The 13288-nt window shown below is 26.2% G+C and overlaps 1 protein-coding gene across 1 annotated transcript; it reads left to right on the top strand.

Moving 5' to 3' along the window:
- The first annotated feature begins 4621 nt into the window (after positions 1–4621).
- Positions 4622–4993, top strand: LOC129314019 (receptor-like protein 43). The gene has a single exon (XM_054957399.1). It carries the CDS (start codon positions 4622–4624, stop codon positions 4991–4993), a length of 372 nt encoding a protein of 123 aa, XP_054813374.1.
- The last annotated feature ends 8295 nt before the right edge of the window (positions 4994–13288 follow it).

Here is a 13288-nt window from a genome sequence, read left to right as displayed (position 1 = left end):
CCTAGAAAGAAAATAGAATAAATGAATTTGCCTTTTCTTTTTAGCTAGAAACTATTTTTCTACTTACCAAACATTGTACAAGTGTCTATTTGGTTGTTGGACCAAATAATTTGATTTTAAATTAATTATTTTGATTATTCTAATTATAATAAAGTTTTATCTTCAATTTGTTTTTATGAAAATAATTTATGAAACATGATATATTAATATAAGGATATTTTAGTTATTGTGATATTTGTTTATTTTATTTTTCTTTCTATTTTCTCCTATTTACCCAAATACACGAAGTGACAACATTTTTTTTTTTTTTTCTCTCCTTTTCATTTTGTCTTCTCTCATTTTCTTTCCTCCCAATTTCTCTTCCCATCAAACCAGAAGGTAAGGAATTAATGATTTGACTTTAAAAACTTCGAGTAGTCATTTAAAAATGTAACTTACAAAGACTTATCAAAAGATTGGGACCAAATATTTAACTTTTCCTGTAATTTATTAGAAATGGGGGGAGAATGGGGGTGGGAAGATGTATACTGAAGTGGAGGTATTATTTAAAAAATAAAGTTGTGCACTTTCAATTTCACACCCAAAAACAAAAGATAGTATTAAATTTAATTAAAACATATTACTTTTAAATAATTGAATCAATATGGTTTTTTAAGTTATTTACTTTTAAAAATTAAATGAATATAATTTTAAAATATTTACTTTTGAACAATTATTCAATTTTTCCAAGAATACAATGTCTCAAACTCTGAACTAATAAATTTTTAAGAGAAATGAGATTATTAACTTACTGAAGCTTCTAGGCATTAATTTAACTTTGTTTTAGTTTGTTGTTTTTTCATCTCGTTGTCATATAAAAAAATAGCTTTCTCTCAAATAATGAGTTTTTTAGTAACTATCAAATACAACATGTGAGACGTGGTTAGAAAGAGTATAGGAAATATAATTAGGGGAAATATAATATTTTAAAAATATATTTTGATATTTTATACTTTTAAGTAATAACTATTTTTAATATTCTCTCCAATAAATATTATTTTTCTAGGTCCTTCGTTATAATTTTCTTGGTAAATGATGCCTATTTCGTCTAATCAGTGGACAGCATAGAGGGAAAATTATCTACATCCATGATAATTGATGAATAAATTGTACTGTCCAATGAGCCTAAATGTTATTTTTTTAATTATGTTTTTGGGATATTTAAATATTTTTTATTTAAGATTAACAAATTAAATAAATTTTTTAAAATCATTTTTTTACCTTGGTAATTTTTTTGGGCTATGTTTTATGGAATTTTTTTATTTATATCATAAGTTGGTGTTTATAGATCAATATATATATATATATATGTAAAATAAAATAAATTTTTTCATTCCATTAATATCTTCTAAAAAGCCTTAAGCCTATCCACTATGGCAAATATTTTTTTTCATTTCCCCTGCCTCATAATTTGTTTGTTTTACTCTTAGTCACCCGATTTTACTACAAATGAAAAGGGGACACCACTTGGTTTCAAGTTTAATTTTCTGTTAAGGACCCTTACAATAACTTGATTTATTGGTCTGACTTTTCTTTCATTTGATAGCAATATCTATTGAGGCTATGTAATTGAAGAAATTGTCTAAACATTTTACAGCTCATTGATATGACAAAAGAAAATCTCATAATCTCGTTTTTCTATTCATTTTCAGGAAATAATTTTGTGGGAATTTTTTGGGTGTTGGTCAGTCTTGTGTTGGACATGCGCAAAGTTAAAACCAGTGGTTAAGATTGCTCCATGTATGTTAGCCTTAATCATAATTTTGTCATTTTCTTTTTCTGCGGATCGAAAATGACAGTTACTGACCCAGTAATAGTATTTAATACAATTAGAGACCTCAACTTTACATATCACATTCCTTTAGGATTATTGGTTAAAGTTATTAATTTATACACCGAACAATTGAAGACTTGCTTGAAAACAAATATGTTTTTCTTCTTACATAAAAAGATATATTAACATAAGATAAGTTAAACTTTATACATATACAACTACAGGGTGATATAAAGTCATTTCTACTCATGTATAGAAAGAAAAAGAAATACAAAATCTATCATATGAAATTGCAGAAGAAGTTCACATAAAGTAGCTCAAACCACTTTTTTATCTATTAAGATATAATAGAAAGGAAGGTTGGTGTATTTTCCTTTGTTTATAATGAAAAATATCGAGATTCTATAACTGAGAAAATTTCCTAAACATTTCTTAGCAAATTCTACTCAGTACGGTTATTTGTAAAATATTTTCAGCATGTTTCATTCAAAAAAAAATTAAATTCATTGGCTTTCTTTACAGATTAATAAATTTTTAATTTTTTTATAATCAGAGGAACATCTAAGAAATTTTAATTTTACTTCTATCCAATATACTTGTTTTAATAATATATTAACACACGCCAATGTTTAAATAAGGTTTTTTATAAAAAAAATCCACATTTTTTATAATTAAAATGAACAAAATTTTCTTTCCCTGCTAGTCTACGTTATAAATGTGATTAGAATAAGTATATTAGAAATTGAATATTCTTTAAATTATTTTTTCCAAATTTAAATATTTAAAATATGATTTTATAAACAGAGTAAAATAAGTGTTATTTTTTTACAAGAGTTTTATGTGTTAAAACCTAAATTTAATTGACGAAAATCTTATTTATGTTTATAAACTTAAATAGCAAGAGTTTAAAAAAGAAGGAAGCAATAATTTTGAAAAAAATAATTTTAAAAATCTTTTAAATTGAAAATTATATCACAGAATTTCTATACTATACAAAAGAGGTAAAGTAATTTTTTATTAATTAAAATGAAAAGTAAGAGACTAATAGACATAACGTTAATGTTTTATGCACATTTCTTTGGCAGTATTTAATTTTAATAAATTTTATATTTAATATAAATTAATAAATTTTCAAAATTAATTTAATAAAAATATTAATATTTATCTTAAAACAAATTTTTCTCTCACTAATTAATTATTTTAGGTTCATCATTGCAGTTGGGTATTAAATGTGGGTTATTCTTGTTAGACTCAATATCATTTTTCATTAAACATAATTTTATAACTAGAAAGTATGTGCCCGTTTAGTAAATCAAGTCATTTCATTGACAGCAAACTAAAGGTTCTACCTTTGGACCAGCGGCATAATAATACAAGTTTGTTTTTATGGACCAGCTGCATAATAAGTCAAACATATTTTTTGTATATTTCTTTCAATTCATTTTGAACATTAAGTTTGCGTTGAGAAAACGGCACCATTCTATGTTTCACAATTTATAATAAATAGAGTAAAATAGTATATATAAGAGAGAGATATTTAAAAAAATGATGCATTTAATAATATTGTTAAATTGAGAAATTTTAATTTTTTTTCCATTACATCTACTTTATTATGATGAGATAATAAAAAATGACTTATATAAATATATAAGATTAAAGGAGTATTGTCTTGGCTATTTTCAACTTATTATTGAAGCTAACAAGAAAAAGAAGCCATTAATTGTGACAATAATTTTTTGGTTGGTGTCCTCGTTTTTCATTGGTCAAGCCAACTCAGATACTCATATCTTGGGAAAAATGACACAATAATGAGAATTTTGTTCTTGGCCAAGCTAATGCAATTATGCAGTAGTTTTCATTATGATAGTCGGTACATTATTTTTGCCAAAATCGAATATTCAAAACACTCCTATGATTTTATAAATTGATAAAAATAAGTTTATTATAAGTTTTTTAAATAATCTCATTAAAAATTATTTTCCACTTTCAATGCATGGTGCAAGTGTTGAGCCTGTAATTAAAACTATTGGAGCTCTAAAAATAAGAAAAATGCCCAGGCTAACTAGTTAGCATGGATGGCAGGAATTTGGGTCACTTAATGAATAGTTGGGGATTCAAATCCTAATTGGGAAATGTCTATGTTTGCTCTTAATACCCTTATACTTGCTAAAAAAAATGGCCAGCTTATTGAGAACTCATAGATGTGGCTAATAAAAAAAAATAAACATCATTCTATATTGTAAATCATTTGCAAAATGGGATATATATATATATATATCCTTTTCTTTTTCTTTTTTTGAGAATTTTGCATCGTATTCATGAATTCTCCCTTGAAAATTCTATCGTACCATTTCATCACAATTCTGATACTTTAACAGTAAAGGAAAAAATTTAAAATTTATAATCTGAAAAGTTAAATGGACATGTCTTCATTTGTGCTCTATGTTAAAATATATATATATATATATATAATTCCAAAGCATTAAAAAGCTGTCCTTATCATCTTCCTTGCATATTTATAGTAAGGCCGCCTGCTCTTCTTTCTTCTTCAACCTAAGAATCCATACACCATGGCGAACCTTCGTCATTTCTCCTTCTCCATGTTCTTATTGCTTTGTCTCATGATTCACCCTACTTGTTGTCATACCAATTTCAGTACTGATGAATTGGCACTTCGTGCCTTGAGGTTTTCTGTGAGAGACCCTTATAATCACTTGGATGATTGGTCCAACTCTTCTTCCATCTGCAATTGGGTAGGGGTTACATGTGATTCTAATTATGGGAGTGAGGATCCTGGATCTTAGTGAAATGGATCTTAAGGGAACCTTATCCTCACAAATTGGAAATCTATCTTTCCTCGTGAAACTCAACCTTCACAGCAACAACTTTTATGGTGAGTTGCCAAAAGAGTTGTTCCAGTTACGCAAGTTGGAAATTCTCAACTTGAGCTATAATGCATTTAATGGAGTAAGCCCAACTTGGATTGGAAGCTTGTCTGCACTTCAACACTTGATTCTCAACAATAATGGTTTTGAGGGTGTTACTCCTCCATGTATATCCAATTTGCAAAATTTGGAGAGCTTGGAATGCAAATCAAATTTTATAAAAGGATCCATTCCATTCGAGATTGGAAGACTTGAGAGTTTAAAGATTTTACGCATTTCAAGGAATAACCTTTGAGGAACAATATCTCCAACCATTTCTAACTTATCCTCACTTGAGTGGATCGTTTTATCTTACAACTCTTTATCAGGTATGTCTAGAATATCTGTGATATAACTATTATATATTTATATATATGATATATCTTTCACTGAACTATTTGATGGATATAAATTAATTAGACATTCATTAAAAGGCTTTCAAGGTTGGGTTTTCTTATGCCTTTGATTGAACTATTTACTGTCTATCACATTACAATTTTGACTAATCTTAATATTTGTATTACCCTATAAGCGTAATTAATCTACTGAATTGAACTGACAATTGTTCACACGTAAGAATTTTACAGATGGCATGAAACAAATATCTTCAAAAGATAATTATATTTTCAGGCTATTTTCATTTGAACCAAGGCTGGAGTCAAAATCAAGGTCGGCAAGAAATTTTATTAGAAATAGATTATGTATATTAATATAAAAATTAAAAAATACAAATATAAAAGATAAAACATATTAACAAACATATTAGCTTTAAAAAATTACTTCAATAAAAAATTGTAAAGAATACAAAAAATCACATTTTAATGATTCAGGAATGGTAATGATTCAATTTCAACAAAGTTAATAATTTATTCATATTTTTATATAGTATTATATATGTTATACATCATTTTCGCTGGATTTTGTATATATTATAATTATTATTAGTAACTCTAAATTTTTTTACTTAATATACTTTTACTAATCAAATCAAGACACATAGACTCTAATGTATTAGTAGTAAGAAATTTTTATAGGATAAATAATATATAAAGACGCAAATGTCTTGATTTAACTAGAAACAGACTCCTTAAGCATATGACGCTAAATACATAAATTTTTCCTATTTTTTATACGTAAGTTTTCATATTTATGATTATGATTCATTTACTTTTTAGGGTAAAATATATTCATTTATCTTTAATTCTATTAATATTACTGAACCCACCGAATAATTTTCTAGATATACACTTTAATATTACTGAACCCATCACCTTTTCATTGAATAACGCAGGCAAACGCACCACATAATGATGCACTTTCTACTTTGACCTAATCATTTATGCAACCTAAAAAAATAAGTACAATTTCAAAATTGGTCTATTTAACTTGAGAAAAAGAATTTTTTTGTCCAATAATAATTGGTTGATAATTTACATTGTGTAGAGCTCAAATTATCAGCTACGTATCAAAAAAGTTGTTTGATTTAAGAGATTTATTATTTTCTCATTTTTAAATACAAATGTAGGAGTTATTATATGCTGATCACAATAACTTCAAAAGAATGCATTCATAAAATTATATTTGTTACTTATTTTTCTTTTTTATCATAATCGTTTTGTACAAGCACTCGTAATGATGTGGTTTTCTCATTATCATATTGTAGGGGATATTCTCGAAACAATCGGTGCTCTCACAAACCTGAAAATAATAGGTCTAGGTGTTAACAAGTTGTCTGGCCAAATACCAAGAAGTATTGGAAACTTACTTTGCTTCAAGAATTATATCTCGATCACAAAAACTTAGAAGGTACAGTTTCAACCAATCATAATGTATAACTTTTCATCAATTTTATGGTATTTTTGTGTGTTATTCTTGGTCAGATGTGTGTCCCTCAATTGCATCCACATGATATTGTATGGAAATATTATTCTATTTACCTCTTTTTTTGGCTACAAACCAAAGGCGAGCATACAATATTGTTATTGACAATGTGAAGATTTGTATTTCCAACTCCATGTCCTCTAAACAGGTATTCGAATTATCAAAGTATACTTCCTTTTTCAAATTAACTTCCTTTGAGAAAATTAATATTTGATGCTGGTTATTTTTCAATTATATATCAGAAATAATAATTTTTTTAATTTGACTATGGTAGAATAATCAAATGTTCTTTGCAGTGCTCTTTTAACAATAGCTACATAATTTTTTCACCTCGCATGCTTTGTTTTATAGAATTCCTTTTATAGTTATGTTGAAAACACGTAAAACTATTCAAACAATTGCTAACTTAGTGTGTGTTTGGATAGCTCATTAATCAATTTTTTGAGGGGAAAAAATCGATTTTGCAATTAATTATCCAAACGGCAATTTTTCCAAAAAATAATTTTTTTCAAAAAATTGATTTTTCTGCAAAGCCATCAGAGGCAGCTTTTTGCGTTCAAATTACAAAGACATATGGGAAAAATTACAAAGAATGCCCAAGAAAAAATTATAAGAGAGGCACAAATTTTAATAAAAATAAAATCAAACTATCTTCTCTTCTTCTTTTTTTTTTTGGTAAAATTCAAACTTTAAACCCTCCTTTAAACACTTGCTATAAAACTAATTTAAATAAAATATTAATTGGTAGAGAAAAATTAATTTCATTTAATTTAAAATTGATGATCATTATAAAGATTATTGCAAAGGTCCATAGAGAGAGAGAGAGAGAGAGATTTTGTATCATTTGTTATATGACTACATTTTTTATGTTGTCAAAATTTTTAAACAATGCTTAATGTCTTTGTTAGATATGGCTTATATTTGTGATGTCATTAGAGATCAACTTGTACATTATCATCTTCATTAGTTATTGTAAAATTGATGTTTGGTATTTAAGAATAAAATCTTTCTCTTTTATAAAATTTATTTGAATTAAAATATATTGAGTTATTTATTTATGTAAATTAAAATTGTTAATATTAATATAATTTAAATTTTTATAATTAATCAGATATATAATTTAAATAATATATTTTACTTTTTAAATATTAGATACAAATTTATCAATAACTTATTCTTGAAAGGCAATGTCCTTTATGGTAATTTATACAGCTAAAATTAATTATGAATAAATTATCCAAACATCTTCAATTCTGTTAAAATCAATTTTAGAAAAACAATATTCAAATAGATTACATTATAATATAATTAATTATGATTAAAATATACCATTTAATCAATTATTTTTATAATCTATTATACCCAACTAAAATCCAAAGAGGCACTTAATATTTTAATCAATTTGCGTGTGCTGCTGAGGTTTTGACTGATTATATCCTCACTTGGGACTTGATAGTAATCCTCCCAATATCTTACTTGCTTAATATATGCCATTTTTGATTATTCTCTTATATTTGGCACTTATATGCTGAAAAGACTTGAACAAGCCTACATTCTAGAGCCTAAACCTAACCTTTGTGTCGTTTGTTTAATTACTTGTAGGTTAAAATTATGCATATGATGTGACTGAAATTTTGTTGTTACATTTAAATGATTATACAAAACTAACCCGTTAATTATTGTTCATTTAAGTGATGATTGTAAGAATATGCCCAAATTAAATTGTAAATAAGTCTACAATTATTTCGTTTGGAAGCCAATTTTGTGGAAGAAAGTTTTTTGAAAAGACAGAGATATGATGTTGATATACAATGAAAATTTTAAGTAATTGCTATTTTTTTTGTAAGCATCCTTATAATTTTGATTTTAACTAACATTGAAAACTTAACTATGTTTCCAACAACTCGTAATGGATTACTATCATATTTTTCAGAAACAACAGCATTGCTTTTCTTAGATTTTGTTCCTTTCATCTCTGAATCGTTGAACCATGGCATAATAAATATTCTTGAAGATACTGTATACATATATGAAAATTATATACTAAAGTTATAATAAGTTGGTTAGCCTACGTAGGAGATACTCTAAAAAATAATCATCTATTATATATGAAAATTGTATACTTAAGTTATAATAAGTTGATTAGCCTTATATCAAGAGGCATTGGAAATTTGACAAAACTTCAACTTCTAGAGCTTGATCACAATAACTTAGAAGGTATCTTTTCAGTTAATCATAATTTGCAACATTCAATCAGTTTTGTGTTATTTTTGTGTGTTTAGGTAATCTCCAAAAATAGTTATAATCTCAAATGAGTCTATTTTAGCCTCCGTTGAAGGATTTATTTATTCCAAAAAACATAGTCAATTTTTGAAACTACAAGTCTCATAGTTCTATAAAAATTTGCTTATCACTATAGAAGACCAACTATCTTTCGAATTGGCCAATCAAAGAGTGATAATATTAATATAAACATCAATATTAAAACATGACATCTCCATCTCACTTGTTCCCTTTAAATTGTATACTAAAAATAAAAAAAATGGAAATTACAGAATTGCAATTCCAATAGTTTTTCCAATTTAATTTTAAGTCGACATTAGATGCTATCATTATATATTGTCATTGTGCATAAAGTTTTGTTTCTACAAAATCATTATGTATGAGATCAATTACTTAGTTCACGTCCATTATATATATAGTAGGAATTAAAAAGATGTTCCCTTACAAAAACTGGGCCGATTAGTTTATTGTGACATTTTATTAGAAGCCAGAGGACCGTGATACACAAATGCGTGAGATATCTCTACAGTCCTTTTTACCCACAGTTGTTTTTTTTTATTGGATTTCCAAAATAATTTAAAACCCAACTAAAGTTCCCCACACATATATTAATGTGTGCTTGTTTCTGATTAATGTATATATGGAATTACATGTGATAGCATCTCTTGGAAGCCATCAGTTTTGAAGGATGATTCCTTGAATTTTATTTTAAATAAAATCGTAATCATTCAAGAGGTGATGCACAAACTCAAACTAAAAAAAATGATAATCCAAACCCTCCGTGAAAATCACCTAGCTACTTATATATAGAATTTCTTTTGTAGTTACGTTAAAACCATGTAAGCTTTTCAAACAATTACCGCACAATATGTTGCTTATAATTTGCATGTGTTGTTAGACTTGGTAAAAAAGATTCACCATATATGGACGCTCGTAGGATAAATATGCCATCTTTTCTGTGTCTTTATCACATATGTGGGAAATATTCTCAATAGATATACCAGTGACCAATTCGAATTCAATATCTTTAAGCGTTAATTCATTTCCAATATTTTCACTTTTTTGGTATTTTTTTGGTTCTATCATCAGGGTCATGTGTAACAATAGTCCATTAAGGCTGTCATCTCAGGCCTAAAAAATGTTTACTTATATCCTATATAATCGGTCAGTCTTTCTCTTATTAAGCATTAATGTTAATTATATATTTTCATTAAGAGTTTATTACCTACTTTTATCTTACATAACCAATAATTAATTCTTTTACTAAGCATTAATGTTAATTTTATCTCTTCATTGAAAATTTATGGCTGCATATATTCTACCACAATCACTTTGTCATTTCATCTCTTCTTTTCTCAACCAAATCATTTCTTGCTCTACCATTATTTTCTTATTAAAAAAATATATAGATCTTGCTTAGCCATTTCCATGAGCACGGCTTGATTGATAACTTGATTTTCCATTTGTCATTATGAAGTCCACAAATCCTTTTATTTGTTCATAGGAGTTTTGCACTTCTGTTAAAAGAATAAAGAAATCCAATCATAGATGGCCATATATATTAGGTGTGTTTGTTCCTCCTTTACCCTTTACTTGTGATTGTTTTAATTTTTATAGAATTTGAAGTGGTAGAGTAATAATATATTAGACTTCTAAAATAATTTTTCCTTAGGCCCTAAAACTCCTTCAAATGTCCCTGTCTTTGAGTGTTTGGTTTCGAAGGTTGTAGAGGACTGAACCAAGATATAATTCCTAATACAATTTGTGGAATTGGATAGCCCAATCTGTTTAGAAAACCATGAATTTTCTTGTGGTTATGTCATCATTAGTTGCTGTTGGTATCAAATATGTCAAAATTAGAGACCTTGGATTGGAATTTTAATTATATCCAAGGATCTATTCCATTTGAGATTGGAAGATTTTAACGTTTAAAGAATATTTTGGAAAAATACCTCCAGTTATTTCTAACTTATCCTCACTTGAGTTGATGTCATACAACTCCTTAATAGGTGTGTCTTTAATAATATCAGATAAATTCATATATTTTCTCTAAATCATTTCAAAAAATTTAGTACGTGTTAGAATGTCTTGGAATAAGCTATTTACAATATCTTATTAAACATTTATTTTGTTGGAGAGGGGAATAGGATATATATATATATATATATTGATTATGTTAAGTAGGGGGCAATAAATGAATCTACAAATTATATATAATTTTAATTTGTTGCGATATTGGTAACTCCGTCATTCTGCTTACAACACAACATAGTGTATTAACATCATTTAGTATTCTCTGCACCATGAGGATCAAATATTTTGCATGCTTTTATTAGTTTTGTCCCTTTCATTTGGGTTCTTGGAGCCATAATGCAAGAGATACTTTTTTGATGGTTTTTAAAATTATATGATTTTTTACACAACATAGGTTGTCCATGATTATCTCCATAAAGTTATATTGTATTTCTATGATTTTCCATATTATATACACAAGCGCTCATATCAGTGTTTTTATTTGTTATTGCGATAATGCAGGAGATATTCCATATGAAATTGCCAATCTTACAAATCTTAAAATTATGTACTTGGCTCAAAATCAACTCATTGGCTACATACCTAGAAGCATTGGAAGTTTGGTTTCGCTTCAGGAATTAAAGCTTGGTTCCAATAATTTACAAGGTATAATTTTTATGCAAATTATAATTCACTATAGATTATTTCTTTCTTCTTACTTATTGTCTTATGCAACTTGAAATTACGAACTTAGAGGCTAATAGGTTTGGTCAAAATGCTATTAATTATATATATCAAAATGTATAAGTCTAGAATAAACTTTATTTTTCTCACAAAACAAAAATTGGATTATATTTTTATACATAATTTGTAATATTTTATAATGTCATTGAGAACCCAACCTGTTACAAAGATTTCAAATATAAAAGGGGATAATTTCGGTTAGGTCTCCTATAAGGAAACTTTCATTAGATTTCAAAGGACTTTTTTTCCCCAACTGCTGATATAATCCTAAGGCAAATAAACCAGTACAGTCCAATTGAAACTAAAAACGACAACAAAGCAACAAAACAAGAAAAGGAACAAAGCAAAAACAGAATCAGAAACAACATAAGAGAGATCAGCCAAATAATTTTAACTAGTAGATGAGACAAAGGAAGTGATAGTGAAGACACCCATTCTATTAGAACCAGCAATAATATGCTTGATTTTTAATTTCAAAGGACTTTAATGATATTAAAATTCAAGCATATTTACTAAATCCAATTTTAATAAAGGAAGGGTATTTTGTTAAAAAAGACGAGTATTTTTGTAAGTTTTAATTTTAAATTTTAAAAAAAATTTGGGATTTAAATGCAAATTTTCTAATTTAAATTTAATATAACAATAAAATACAAATAATTTTAACTAAATATTGGCCCGTGTCTCTTTTTTAACTTTCCCAACCTAATATCTCTTCAAATACAAACAAAAATGACACTGTACATTAGGTAATAGAAGCATAAGCCCATCACCAAATCTATCATTCATAGATGTAAATTTTAGACATATATATCAACACTTGTAGTATTGTACTTTTTATTTTGTTATATTGATACACACACATAATTATATAAAAAATAGTTGATAACTTTTGAAATTTTGTTGATAACTTTATCATGACAATTGCAGTGTACCTTTTTTTTTAAAAAAAAAGGTTCTACTTACTATAACCCCCATAGATCTCAATAATAAAATATATTAGGTTAAATATTTTAAAGTATATCATATTTTATAATTAAATTTTTGGTTAAATATTTAGATTAAATATTTTAAAGTATATCATAGTTTTACATATCAAAATATTTACTCTTTTTTGTTGTTTTCACTTAGTTAATTATAAGAATTTTAAGAGATAAATGGCCCATTTGTTTCAGCTTATTTTATGAAAAAATTCCTGTTTTTTAAAAATATTTTGTGATTTTAACAATGTTTGTTTAAATTTTTGAAAAAAGTTAGAATAGAAAAGTAAATTTTTTGATTATTTTAAGAAACTACTTTAAGAGAGAATGTTTTAAAATGTGAGATACAAGAAGGTATGCTAAGATTTTAAAATAATTAAATAATAAATTATTTTTATAAAACCAAAATAAAGAAAGATATTATAAAATTTAAAAATACCTAACTAATAATTACTTTTTTATTATTGTAACCAAGTATAAAATAATATCTGCTTTTTATGAAATTTTTTCAAAATAATTCTTTTATAAAATACCTAAATTATCTAATAATGACTTATTTCTTAGTCTTTAACAAATGGACCCAAAAAATACAAAGAATGCATAATGTTAATATGTAAATAGAAAGTAAAATCTGGATGGATCCAACGTCTAAT

The sequence above is a fragment of the Prosopis cineraria genome, unplaced genomic scaffold, assembly GCF_029017545.1.
Source record: "Prosopis cineraria cultivar Desert tree isolate PC_DT_omini unplaced genomic scaffold, ASM2901754v1 PC6, whole genome shotgun sequence".
Lineage (NCBI taxonomy): Eukaryota > Viridiplantae > Streptophyta > Magnoliopsida > Fabales > Fabaceae > Prosopis > Prosopis cineraria.
The sequence above is the reverse complement of the archived record's forward strand: the minus strand, read 5'-3'. Positions and strand labels throughout refer to the sequence as shown.

Bases quoted from the DNA above. Each gene is read 5' to 3' on its own strand.
- LOC129314019 (XM_054957399.1), top strand. From the start codon at position 4,622: ATGGATCTTAAGGGAACCTTATCCTCACAAATTGGAAATCTATCTTTC.